General features: G+C 40.3%; 1 protein-coding gene across 1 annotated transcript in view; it reads left to right on the forward strand.

Annotated features, from left to right (window-relative positions):
• The first annotated feature begins 201 nt into the window (after positions 1–201).
• mast2 (microtubule associated serine/threonine kinase 2) overlaps positions 202–14,186 on the forward strand; it is a 175,671-nt gene continuing 161,686 nt past the window's right edge. Inside the window, exon 1 of the mRNA XM_063890468.1 lies at positions 202–1,092. Within this exon, the coding sequence (XP_063746538.1) occupies positions 1,012–1,092 (81 nt within the window). The 5' untranslated portion in view covers positions 202–1,011. The remainder of the gene's footprint in view (positions 1,093–14,186) is intronic.

Raw genomic sequence — 14,186 nt, forward strand, 5'->3', positions numbered from 1 at the left:
TAAAATATTCTTTATGGGCTCATGTACAAAACACTGTAGCAACAACTGTCCATAGAGGTCATAGAAGTATATCATTGTTTTATTGCAATTTTTTTTCTTTATATTCATAATTATTTATGCTTTTATATTGGTCAAATTGTAACCGGAAGTTGTTCACTTTTTAGCTAGCTTCACACTGCATTGACCGTGTCAGAGTCAGGAAACAAGCTGAACCGTGCCGTGCCGCGGCTGCAGTTCAACACAGAGCTCGACCCGGTGTCTGCGCAGAGCATAGCATTTTTTTATCTGATGCTGGAACAATATCTGAAAATGACATTCATTGTTGGATAAACCACCTAGACGGATACAACGCACACAACCCAGGTGGGAATCCTCCTGTGCAGTCCGTTAGGAGTGCAGACGGACCTGTCATGGGTGTCCTGGTGTTTCTGTGCAGGTAAACGTTAGCAGGCAGCCGGGCTAGCCGCTCTGCTAGTCACGCAGCAGGGAGCTAGCTTAGCATCAGCCCCTGCTGACTAACTGACTAACTAACAAGTTGTGTTTGACAAAACTGTTGCCGGAGAAGACAGCCCATGGATATTTGTTACCCCGCTAATTATAAACTGTCCTTGGGAACGACCATAAACTGTCCTTTTTTATTGTCGTCAAGGAGAAACTAGCGGCTGGTACTGCACGGTTGATTGACAGCTTGTCACAACAGATTCTCCAGATGTGCACTCGGCACAAAAGTGCAGCTAAGTTCACTAACCTCAGCCGCAGGACTGGCTACTGAGCAGGAATGGCAGGATGGCTGGAACAAACTCTTCTTGAGTGGACTCTTTCCTCAACAAACTGCATCAACAAGAGATGAATTTCATCTTGGCAGCGAGGTGTCACTGAAGTCGACCGCGCTGACACGTTGCTAGCCTGCTAACTGGCTGACGTTGTTGAGCGGACACACAACACGGGCTGTCAACCGGGTTAAAGCCACCCCCAACACACACAAGGAGTATTATTGCGTTTCAGTAAGGGATGAAGAGGACAGAAAATAAAAACAAGAGAAAACTCTGTAACATGGAGCACCAGGAGAGCCGTGGAGCAGAGAAAGATGTGGTGAGTATGGAACTAATTCAGGCACTGTGTCACTGTGTTATCAGCGGCACATGTATGCTTAGCGCAATCAACGTAGGCTACCATGAAGTATATGGGCTGCGTAGTACATTCAAAACCTCGTTAACAAATATATGAATTAATGTCTGTTTCCGCTTAAATGGCATTCTCAGCTTTGCAATTTTGGCACACACCACTCATCTTCCTAAAGGACCATACCGGTGTTTTATTTAATAAATCATATAATGTTTTAGCCCATTTGGTCCAATTCCAGTACCGTTGTCAAGCATTTCTCATGTGTAACACCTAGTCACACAGCAGTATAATTTATGAGTGTGCTTATTGCATTACAGGCTGCTTATACATGTGATAAATAAGTGGTATATGTTGGGTACTTCATGTCCTCAACAGAATTCAACACTTAAAGGATCAATTTATTCATTATATTTTACTACAACTTGAAATATTGAAGCAGACAAGCAGGTAGTAGAGGTCATTCTGAAACAAAGCATATATTAAGCCTACCGGGATTATATCTCAATTAAACTGCATAGAGCCTTACTGAAAGATATTGGCCAGTCAGATGTGTTTGGGTGTCACTCCAGGGTTTTTCCTCCCTTCTCGGTTCCTGCAGATCTGCATGTTTTTTTTGTAAAATAAGCTTTCATCCAGCTGATCAAATCTGCAACTCTGCAATAGGCAGGTAACCCAGTTTGCTTGAAACGAGACCAAATTAATAATTTTTGCTCAGTCATTGTGGACGCTGAGCCTTGTGTTCTGTGGCCAGGTGTATGAATGCATATCTTTTTGCGTTGCTATGTGAAGCAAATGTAAAGTGGGGCACTGGGGGAAGGTCTAAAGTGCGCTTTGACAGCTAATCTCTGTTTTGACAAGGAGAGAAGACGATGGGTTTGTGGTGACTGAGCAGTTAATGAAAGAAGAAGGGAGCATGTATTGATATTAATCTCTCCCCCAATGGAAATACATTCAACATTTAAATGTAATTAATATAAAAAACACAGGTAAAGCAGTACAAATGGATTTACCATATATCCAGCTCCCCCTTTTTTGGCTTGTTTGTTTAATGTGACAAATTATTTTGGACATATCAACATAGAAAAAAACCAAATAGTAGCTTTAGTAGACACAGCAGTTGGATTAATTAATTACTTTTTTATGATTATCATTGCAAAAAAACTGCTTGTCTTTTGTAAAATTCAGGAATTTCATACACTATAGCAGATGACATACGTAGGCTAACATTTCGTTTCAGAAGATTCAGTCTGTGTGCAATAAACCATGGATAAGGTCCTTCTTAATAATACAAACTGCTTCCAAACATGAACTCATCCCTGTGGCTCATGATTTCACATTTCTGCATGAAGTCATGTTCCTCAGGCTCCGGATGTTTGATAACAGTGACTGTCATGGGATATTACCACACCACCCGGCCATATGTGATATTATGTGAATGATGAGGTAAAATGTGGTCTCATTATTAAGATTTGCCACCTTTTCCAGTTATTTTATTATCAACACTCTGTCCTATGATCATGTTAACAGAGGGAGAATTTCATTTCTGAGCCGTTTGTGAGTCAGGGGAGGGAGGTGTTGAGTTTAAGGGAGTGTGCTTTATGGTATCATGAGACGTAAGACAGATGTTTTTGAGCTGCTGCTGTTTTTGTGTGTTATTGTTTGAAACAGTTTGAAATGGAGGAGCAGACAGGGCAGAACCAGCCAGTGGATCTTCTACCTATTGCTTAGACTGTGTTATGGGGCTTTAGTACTTTTAGTACTAGTATTAGATGTTTGCTCAGATTTTGCTGTACATCAGGGGTGTCCAAACTACCGCCCGGGGGCCAAATGCAGCCTGTGGGCCATTTTGAATCGGCCCTCTGCAAATTCTAAAAGTATAATGGAATATGGCCCACAAATTAAACTTTTGCTTGTCTTATATTGTGCTTCTCAAATGTATATGTAATTGTAAGTAATTAATGAGCCCAATTTTCAAATAAATGTAGTCCTTTCAAATGTAAAACATTTTCTAACAAATCTTAGTTGATAAAAAAAAGCCAATAACTTATTGATGTTACAAGCTGGAAATGTAACCTTCATATTTACTCTTATAATCAGCAAAGGGAGGCTTCTGTTTTAAGGAATGAGCTGCCAACAAAATAAATGAAACCCTAAAGACAGATGGGACGTAGGCTGTTTTTTTCAAGTATCGCGCATTATTCACCTACATTTGATTTGTTTTGCTAACTTGTAACTTAACTTATGAGGCAATATTCACCTCTTGAAGTGGCCCAGCTCTCCGTATATTTTTCTGTATGTGGCCCTCGGTGAAAAAAGTTTGGACACCCCTGCTGTACATGTATCAAACTGTTTTATTTGTAAAGTGTGTAACACCAGGATTAAAGCTACTGCTAGCAAATATTTAATTACTGATTTAATGACACGATAACATTTTTGAATAAACCATCCAAGAAGAAGTCCTCACCGCACCACAAAGTAATAGTCGATACAAATACCATTGAAGTTCATATATGAGTCTCAATAATGATTTGAAACTGCAGTGAACAAAACCAAAACATTGATCCCATGTGCTACAACATACAGAAGTGAAACAGGTTCACCTGCGGTTAACAGATGACATTAACTGGCTTAATTCCTGCCGAATTCAACAAAAAGTTGATTTGCACAATGTAGCCTTTTTGCTAGAATCTTTTTTCCTGCTCCCCCAAACACATTTAATAGCTACATCAGGACTAAAGGACACCGTTGGTATCTAGTTTTGACGGTCACTACGGTACCTGGGGTACTATAGATAAACAAGCACTGTCAAATGTTCAGAGTTTTGGCATTGAGTTGGTAAGAAATGATCAGAGACATCCTTAGCTTGTTCTTGATATACATTTCCTGTCTCTTTGCCAACAGTTTTGGAACTAAAGAATATATTGATTTCAAACTAAATATTTCCAATGTAGCAAGTATAGCAGCAGAGACTAATATCCATTCGGCATGTTGGGTGGAACAGTTAGTCAAGTAATTGTTGACATAGTTCCAAAATAAAAAAACGCTGTTTGACTTGTCTTTAATGCAGTTACATTTGAAGCAGACATACCAGCATGTCTGACTTGTTCAACACATTTAACACTCATTGTATTCTGTAGGAGCGGCAGCCTTGAGATAAAACAGGTCCTTCAGTCAGAGTCTGTCCTCTAGCATCTCTTCACATTCTGCTTTAACCTTCAGTGTCAACAATAAAAAGCAGATTATAGTTACAGCATTGGGACATCAATGATGTCAGTGTCAATTCCTAACATGAGGGAGTGTGTGTTCATTTGTTGTCAGGAATAGAGGCCACACACACACACACACACACACACACACACACACACACACACACACACACACACACACACACACACACACACACACACACACACACACACACACACACACACACACAAACATCCTGTGCAATCAAAGAGTCTGTCAGCTATCCAGGGACCCTTTGTTTCCAACAGTACAAGAAACATTCCATGTAACCTGTTCACACTAGTCTGATTAAAGTGACCGATACAGGGTTGCATCATTACATACAGTGATAGAAATCAGCCTTATTAAAATCTCACTCAGGGTTACCGTATAGAAAGCGCTATCCATGCAAAACTTTCCATCCATGGATTTGATTTTGGGCACTAGAAAATGAGAATAAAAGTAATGTCACATTAGAATTGTATGAACTGCCTTGAAAATGACTCTTTATAGTTATGTATTTTCTAGCTGAGAGCAGACTGCCAACATCCATTGTACTGAGTTGGGTAATTTGAACAGGGAACTTCTATGAGAGTGTAAAATCAAACTCTGAATGCTCCGCCAAGCTTTCTTCCTGAAGAAAAACTCATCTCCTCCTCAAAGTGGCAGCTACTTGGTAAAAATGTGTCATCTTCCCTTCATAGGGCCTTTCACAAATTCCTGTCACCTGATTGGCTGATAGAGCCTTTCCTCTTGTCCTCCTGGGCTGTTTTCGTCTGGTCGCATTTGTTCTCTGACATGCAGTAAAAACCGTGCAGACCACTGAACACAAACACTGACAGACAATGTTCCTGCAGTGGCCTGACTGGCATTTAGTGCAGATTTGTGAACAGAACCTCAAGCTTCCTATTCCTCATGCTTAACCTCAGCTGTAATAGTTTGCTGTATTGTGGTCACGTCAGTCAACACATCAAAACAGACGATCCAGCGCAGTCTCTTCGCAAATTATACTGACTTAAATTGCTTGTTTAAATCACTTGTATATTCATTTACATCCTCTGTCTTTTCGCTTCAGGCATTGTGTTCTTTTGTTTTCCTTTTAAATGTTTAACTCTTACTTGGTCTTCCAGTTGGTTTTAAACACACAATGCCGTTTCCATGATTGGTTTGAGTGTTTAACCTCACTGCTTTCTGAGATCGTAGCAAACTATAAGAAGGTAAAGCTGTCAATGAACAGAAATGAGCAATACATTTTAAAATTCTTAGTGTAGTCTTCTAACATTATTTTGCCCAACTTTAAGACACATTTTTGTACTCAGGAATGAAAGTAAAGCATTGAACAAGTTATCGTTTGGGGATTTGACTTATACATATTTTGAGCTGCACCCATCTGTAGTTTACTTGGTGTATTTAGCCTCTGATCTAAGGCCTTTCAACACTTTGAGAAACCTTTTAAACGTCCCCAAACTTTTAAATGTTCCTTTATGTGATTTTGTACTTTTGACCTCCTTCACTTCTGCTTTCGACATTGTCTTACTCCAATAAAACACTGTATGCTATAATACCCCCTCAAAAGATTATTTTAAACTAAATTGCCATGAGTCTCTCTAGGGATTTCACTTTTTGAACCTGTTGGCATATAACTCTTGTCTGCAGCCTGAATGTTGTAGCTTTGTTTGTTTCTGAGTTACAAGTCCATGAGGAGTTTCACATCCAAAATGACAAAAAAAAAGCATGTAGTGAATTCTCCCTGGAGCTAAGTGTGTTGGTCAGTAGAGTTGGGAGGATAATCTGTCACTCAGCAGAGAGATGTTCCCAGTGAAGGCCCACCAGAGGGATCAAGCTAATTAGGGCAGACTGGAAGTCGAGTGAAACCTACTGCGGATTAACAATGTGCTGCAAGGGAACAGGGATGAATTGTTGATATAGTGCTTTTTTGTTAATAAATTAACTTTGAAACTAATGATGATAATGAATAACATTGATTCGTAGACAACATTACAATATTTGCTGTCAAGTCATTGTCTGTCTTTCAGCTTGTTTGCTGCTCAGCTTGTCTATACATAGTTGGTCTTCCTTAATAAAAATGTGCCCACATTTTTGCGAGGGGCATGGGGGCAAAACATTTTTTAAACCCTTCATAGATGACACATCCACTGAGAAAACGAACTTCTGCTCTCCAGTTTGACTCAGTTACTCAGTAGTGCAGGACTGCACTCACTGACAGACCAGATGGATTAGCGACTGGTCTGAACAGCATTATCCAAACATTACATTTTTTTCCCTCTGCTCTCACATTTACTGTATCTGGTTTGCCGTATATGTGATCAGCGACCCCTCATGCATTCGTTGGATTCCAGCTGGAGCTTAGAGAGGTTTTAGGTAACAGGAAGGGAGGCTGTGTTATAACAGATTTAGGTCTGTTTGTTTTGCTGTTCAAAATCACATCCTGCCCATCTGATCAACAGAATAAGTCACACTTTGTCATTATCGTCAAATTAGTCATAGGCTTTGTGCGTTGGTGTCTGCGTGTTTGTTCTATAAGCAAAAAAAGGATTTGATTTGAGCCCATGTTGTAAATGCTGTCTCCTTATATTAACTCAGCGTGTTAAGAGACTTTCCAAAGAAAATGGTCTCATTTCATTTCGTTTTTGATACCGAATTTAATCTATCCCTGCCCAGAATTTTGAAGAGGCGTTCTGAAGACAGCATATCTTGTTATGATACTAGTTATAATTCCAACATTTATTAGAAACTGAAGTTCACACAGGGTGTAGTGTCTTCCTTAATAGTGATTATAGAATTGAGTCACTAACTAATAGCAGGCATACTACTACTTGAAATACATATGCTACGTGTGTATCAGATGTTTGCAATTATTGTCAAAGACAAATCCCTAATTTTGATCAGGGCATTTGTTCAAGAGTTTGCAAAGTGGTGTTCTTCCAGAATCTGTCAAATTGACTTTTTTGTCCAGTTTTAAGCCACAGTTGTACGATCAACTTTTTCAGAACTTTGCCTTTTTTCTTATGGTATTTTTGAGCCAGAGGGCCTTTATTGGAGAACTTAAAGTGAAAGAGGGAGACAGAGGGGAGGACATTGCCTGAATTGTTCGACTCCAAGCTTTAGCCACTGATCCAGCAGCCCAGTTCTTTGCCATTTCTAACAAAGGATTTTAAAGGATAAGCATTCTAGTCATCTGGATCGTAGGTTCGCAGAGTTCAAGCTAATCAAGCCTGAGCACCAGCAAAACAACGTTGAGCAACATTGAATTTTTAAAGGGAAAGCGCTTTATTCAGTGGTATTACCGGTTATTCACCACTGGGTATTTCTGCTCTGGAAACGAGACCTCGGTGGATAATTCAGCTCCAAATAAAAACCTCCTGAACGATAAACAATAAAGAAATCCTAACAGAGAGAAACTGTTGAAACTTGTTTTGTGTTAAAACAACATTACAGACAAACCCGTCATAGAATCAGAATCAGAATACCCTTATTTGTCCCACAGAGGGGAAATTTACATTTGCTACAGCAACAACAGAGCCAAAGACAGCTTAAAAAAATGCATGGATTAAAATATATATATTAAAGATTAAAGAAAAGAGAAGAAGAACGATCTTATCGTCACAGATTGGTTTATTTCAGTAGCCTTGACACTTTGCTCGTTCCTGTTCATTACCTCTCTGTTAGCTTAACCATTAACCCGTCTACCCTCCCTTGCAATGATATGGGAGAGTGATTCCCTTCTCCCCGCCTTTAACCAGCACTGTACTGTCAGAGTGCAGCTGAGGAGCCATTGAGCCAGAACGACCTCAGGGACTCCCGACCGATAGTCGTTCCAGTGCAGACCAAGCGGCTGATGGATGGTGCCCAAATGGCTAATGTGTGCCACGTTGGGGTGCCTTGACTTGCGCTAATGGGGAGGCACAGATGCAGCAGGGGGACATTAATTATAAATCCCTCATTAAGAAGAATTATAACCGGGAAGGGTCCCATACATCAACGCATATCAATGGCATTTATTACTGTGCAGCCGCCGATTGTTTTGTGGAACTGTGTGCAGTGTGATCGGGGCGGGAGGTATTACATCACACACAGGATGACACAAAGGAGATGAGACAAAGCGATACATCTTTATTTGTGGTTTTTTTCCCCCTTTTTAGTGTGTTAGAACATTTTAGCTGTGAGAACAGGGGTTGCTTAAGTTCTGAGAAAGGGAGATTGGGTTTTAGCTTCCAACACAACATCCTTAATGAAGACAATCCATCACTCTGCCCCTGCTCAGGGCCACATTATTATGCCTCTCTGTTCAGACCCTCCCTCCCTCCCCCCTACACTCATTGCATAAGAGTGATGTACTTGTTTCACACTAATGCCCCATTACTTTGCCGTCCTCTGACAGAACCTTTGCTAGATGTTCCTTCTCCTCCAACGATCTATTGTCTTCGTCCTGCCTTTCTCTTACTCTTCCTCCTCCTGGTCTTTCACCCTCCCTCCGCTTCTTGATCCCTGTAGTCAAAGTCCACCATACCATCTTTTCAAGTACAAGTGGATGAATAGGACTACAGAAGTTTTCGAGGACGTTGTACGTCATTACGCTGAAGACATAAATACTCCCGCTAAGTTTGTTTGCCCCTGTACCTCAGCCATGACCTTTAGTTTTAGTGTGGCTTAAAAGGGAAAGCTTTGTTAAAATATGCAAGCGCGCGAAAGTCAGTTGAAAGGATCTTAAGTTGGTGTGACGTAGAAGTCGACCCTTCTGTACTCGTCTGTAGTTCGTTTATAGCATAACGTTAGCATTTTGCTTCTGGCGATGAGATTTATGCTTCGAAAATGATCAAAGTAGGGTAGACGTGGAGATTATCCGGCTGAACAAAACATGCATTTATCAAACGGGTTTGTTTTCCACAGATCTTATTTTTTACAATATTCCAAAATCCTATGGAGAAATTGCATTACTTTTTTGTCGAAGGAACCCATGCGCAGCTTAATTCTGGGTCGGCCTTCAGAAATACCTCATCCCTGCACCACATTATTTACCTGTCCCCATAACAACTCAGCGACCAGGTGTTTGTTTTGGATTCAATTCCGGCGAAGATCGCCCCGTAATCATGATTCATTTCTGGTAAACAGCAAATCCAGTGAGCACACCTGTGTTCCTATGATGCTGTTAATGTGAGACTAAATAATATACTCAGTTTCCTTGATAATTAAACAGAAAACGGATACTTTCTCACGTTAGAGAATGTAGCAGTTACATGCTTACATTAGCACAAACGTAATCAGTTAAATCTTTGTGTGTCTATTGCAACTAATCCATAATTCCGTTTAAGTTCATTTAAGTTTCTCATACTTTCGCTACCTGGTCCATATTACATATTTTTGGGGAAAAAAAGAAAACAAAAAAAGCTGTCAGATAAAAGTTATATGATGTTAGACAATATACATTTGGTGATAGTCTTCCTATTTGCGACCACCATTTGTGTCACTCTTGTTGATGTGGGGGTATGTAAAGTTTGAAAGCTGAGATAATAAATATGTAATTGTCCAGGGCTCAGTTAGATTTATGACCTGGTGGCTCGGTGTTATTGTTGAACCCTGATGTGTGTTTGGGCATGTTTGGCTGTTCTCGCTATGTTGGAACATTGAACATTAGTGCCTGGCTTTTGTTTTGTTGTGTCCCCTGAGGCTTGTTTGTGGTTTGTTATTAATTGAAGAAAGTCAGATTGGTCATGCATACTTACTAGTGTGTGTGTGTGTGTGTGTGTGTGTGTGTGTGTGTGTGTGTAGGTGTGTGTAGGTGTGTGTGTGTGTGTGTGTGTAGGTGTGTGATCTAGTTTCCGTGAGGGTGATCAGCTGTGTGTTGGCTTGCTTTGTGGACCTATGAGTGCACGGTCAGGACAGATGGAGGGAAGCTGGAATGTTACAAGCAGAAACCTGCTGCTGTTAGAATGAGAACACACACTCTGCACAACACTGTGGAAATGAAACGTATGGCTGCAACCGTGGCTATGCATTCTCAATATCAGTCTTCTTTACATGTATCCTTACAAGTTCAAGATCCCTAACTCACAGGACAATTGCATTGTCATGTTGTAATAGCATTCTGCTTCTCTTTTCGTTTTTACAGAAAAAGGCTTACTGTCCTCGCACATTAATTAACTCCAGTTGTTTCTAACTGTTCCAAGTTAAGCTACCTTAAGAGAAACTCCACATGTCCTGCAGACTTTTGACATTCAAAGTCTACAGCATGCTCAAAGGTTAAATCCCTCAGTTATAGAGGGTTTTGGTTGCTGGCTTTACTGTATAAATGTAGAGTTTATCATAGAGTATCAACTTAAATTCATACAGCACACAACTCAAACTCAACATAAACTTCAATAAAGAGATACAGCATATATTGTATCTGCAAACCTTAATGATGCACATGTCTATGAACGTATTGAAGTGAAATCTGACCATGAGTGATCGGAAGTGGAGACACATTGTAATGGCAGGTATGAACTGACATTGGATTTGTCTATGCAGACTTTCACATGTAGGCTAAATGCCACATATTAAACATGGATGTATAAAGAGAACTGGATACAGTTCACTTAAAAACCAAATGGCCTGACTCCCGAGTACAAAAAAGCTTGAATTATCTGGTGATTGGGGCCCATAGATGTGTTTTCCAGTAACCTGCATCCTTGCCCCTCCATCATGTCTGGTCTTGGCTCAGTCAAAGAAAGAGGGAGGGAAAATATCTCTGGATTTGGCTTTCAGCACATTTTACACCCTTTAGGACCTGATGATTTATATGAGTGTTCTTCCTGGGAATTTGATTTGCGTTAAAGAAAGAATCTTCAGTTCAAGACAGGCATCTCTTTCCCAATGAAAGTCAATAGGAAAAAGTATTTTTGGGCCCTATGACGTCCGTAACTGACACGGAAGTTGTAGTATCATCGTTTCGCCACTACACAGTATTGTTTCTACGGCTGGCTCACTTGCAGCAAGCTTTTTCCAAACAGATTCTGAGTTTGGATGCACAATTTGCTTATTTCTGTCCATGTTTCATGTTTTAAAGTGTAGTGGAGATCAGCAGGAGTGTTGGATGTAAATGAAGTTTAATGTGCACTCCATTGTTTGTCATTTTTCCTGCTCATGGTTGAGGATGATAATAATCAGACCACTAATCAGTAAACAAGGTCAACATCACCGGGGTGATCGGGGTGTTACCACTGCATCACAGATGGTCAAACAATTATGGGGTTAAATATAGCAGCTAAATTATTTCCAACGAGCACAGCCAGATGAAATCACTACCCCTCACCAAACATCAAGTGCAAATTACATTAGGATGACCATTAATACACAATTATAATTTAGTACTGTGAACAGGTTTAAGATAAAACTAAACATAAGATATCAATATTGCATTTTGCCCAGTATTTTGCCTGCATCATGCTGTGATGCAATAGTCATTCATTCTTTTAATTTATGTAACAAGCCTGTAAAAACCTTTAAATCAATGATGTATGCAGATGCATAAAACAAATATTTTGACCTAGGCCTAATAACTTTGTGACCCCATTGGCATATCGAGTGACCTCATGTTGGCCCCTGACCCCAGAGTCCACTCCACTCTTTGAATAGAAACCATAAATCACAGTTTTCTACAAACTCGGATAGAAGGAGACACACTTCATTAATCCCCCAGGAGAAATTCACACCTCGGCTTTGCACAGGAGGAAAACTAGCACCTGTCCTATTTCAATTTCTGGTTGTGCAGGGACCAGAGACCATCCGGTTCCCAAGACACGCCTTTTGGAGTTGGCTATTGCCTACCCCAGTTGGCAGGTGCAGCCTTTTATGTGCATAATGTGATACTTGAGGTCATGTGATCTTTAGTTGTGGAACTCTATCCCTGTATTGTTTCACAATTCTCTCACTTTTTATAAACACTATGTCAGTACAGTCTCACCAGTTGCTCCACTTGTGTTTTTTAGTAGATGTGACAGTTCTATGCACCAAGCTTTAGTGTATATCAAACAACGTGTGTGTGTGTGTGTGTGTGTGTGTGTGTGTGTGTGTGTGTGTGTGTGTGTGTGTGTGTGTGTGTGTGTGTGTGTGTGTGTGTGTGTGTGTGTGTGTGTGTGTGTGTGTGTGTGTGTGTGTGTGTGTGTGTGTGTGTGTGTGTGTGTGTGTGTGTGTGTGTGTGTGTGTGTGTGTGTGTGTGTGTGTGTGTGTGTGGAAGTGGCCGTCCTGATTGGGGGTTATTAACGTCTGGGCTGCAGCCAGTAAATGAGCTTCGGACAAAACATCCTGCTTCCTCTGACTCCGCTGCTAACTATAGGCACAAACACACGACTGAAACACAAAACTTGGACGCTCATCCACCTAAATCTACTCCAGAACAGACTGCCTGGTTCATTTCTTTGATCTCAGGTTAAATATTAAAGCATTTTAATGTGGCTGAAGGTACAGATAGAGCTTTATTGTGTTTTCATTATCTGGAATTTCCATGATGCCTTTACTTTACAGATGTTTCATTTATTACCGCATTGAAGTTTCAAAGTTTATGCTCCATTAGTTACCATCTTTCTTTATTACCAGACACCACAGAGTCATAACAAGTCATAACAGCGTCATTTTATTCTTTTCAGTTTATGAGTCTGTGTGTGTCATCATGGCAACATTTTCTGCTGGAGTGTTTTGGAGAGCTTTGCCAGACGTTAACTAGTCTTGTCTGTGGACAGATTATGTCTATATGACAGAATGGCAACACAAAAACCTTTGAATTGTTTGTAGTTAAGATCAAAATAATACCATCGTTTGAAGAAGGATCAGGTCCGAGCAAGGGAGCCAAAAAGCAGGGTGGAAGAAAGTGGGAAGGAGGCCTATTTTCAACAGTCCTATGAAATGATTAGGGCTTATGAGCTAATAAAATTATGGGATATTGTGGTCTGCAACTTATATAAACAGTATCAGATTCAATAAAACTGTTATCTATTGTCTCACTACAATATATATACCTTCATACTGCCCAATCTGTGCCAACATTTAGAAATAGATTAGCACCAATGTTTATTTATTAGTAAATTGGCTAAAAATGATAAATTGCCTGCAGCTGCTTCACAGTAAAAGTAAGTCCTAATGGAGGAGAGCTTTTTCTTTTTTTACTGTGAAGAAGCTGCTTGCCCAAGATGGCCCTGAAGAGTTTGAAATGCAAACTTGATTGGAAAAAAACGTTGGAGTAAATCTCCTATTTTTCCCAGGAAACTATGTCTGTTCCAAGTAACCATTTGATCCTTCCTTAAAGACGTCATGCAGCTGTGCAGCGTGCTTCTCTGATTTGATGATTAATGTCGTGGGATTCATCCTGCTATAGCTTTTGTCTCAGAGACTGGTCACATGTTCTAGGGAACACAGAGTCCTGAAATATATATACTGCTGGAAAAAGATTCTGTTCAGAGGCAACAGTGACAGATTGTGGCATATTTAGAAGTTAAACACACTTGACATCCCCCTGCTTTACATTGAAGTAATTCTAATCTATTGTCATTATTCACACTCGGACTGTGCTTCCCAAAGACCTCATCTCAGCTGTGCACATTCCTCTGCTCCTGAGATTATGGTTTTTCCCCCTCACTAGAAGCAATCTGGCCCTGCAGATGTGACTGAGTTGTTAGTGTGATTATGCCACACGCCTACATGACAGGGACACGCCCGGGATTAAAGCATTCGAGTTCGGATATCGGTTTAATCCTCTAGGAATTACACAGGCGAGCAGCGAAGAATAAGCAAGCGAGTTACACTGCAGTGCTCCAAGCTTTTTATTCACTTCAGACTTGCAG

The sequence above is a fragment of the Eleginops maclovinus genome, chromosome 9 (assembly GCF_036324505.1).
Source record: "Eleginops maclovinus isolate JMC-PN-2008 ecotype Puerto Natales chromosome 9, JC_Emac_rtc_rv5, whole genome shotgun sequence".
NCBI lineage: Eukaryota > Metazoa > Chordata > Actinopteri > Perciformes > Eleginopidae > Eleginops > Eleginops maclovinus.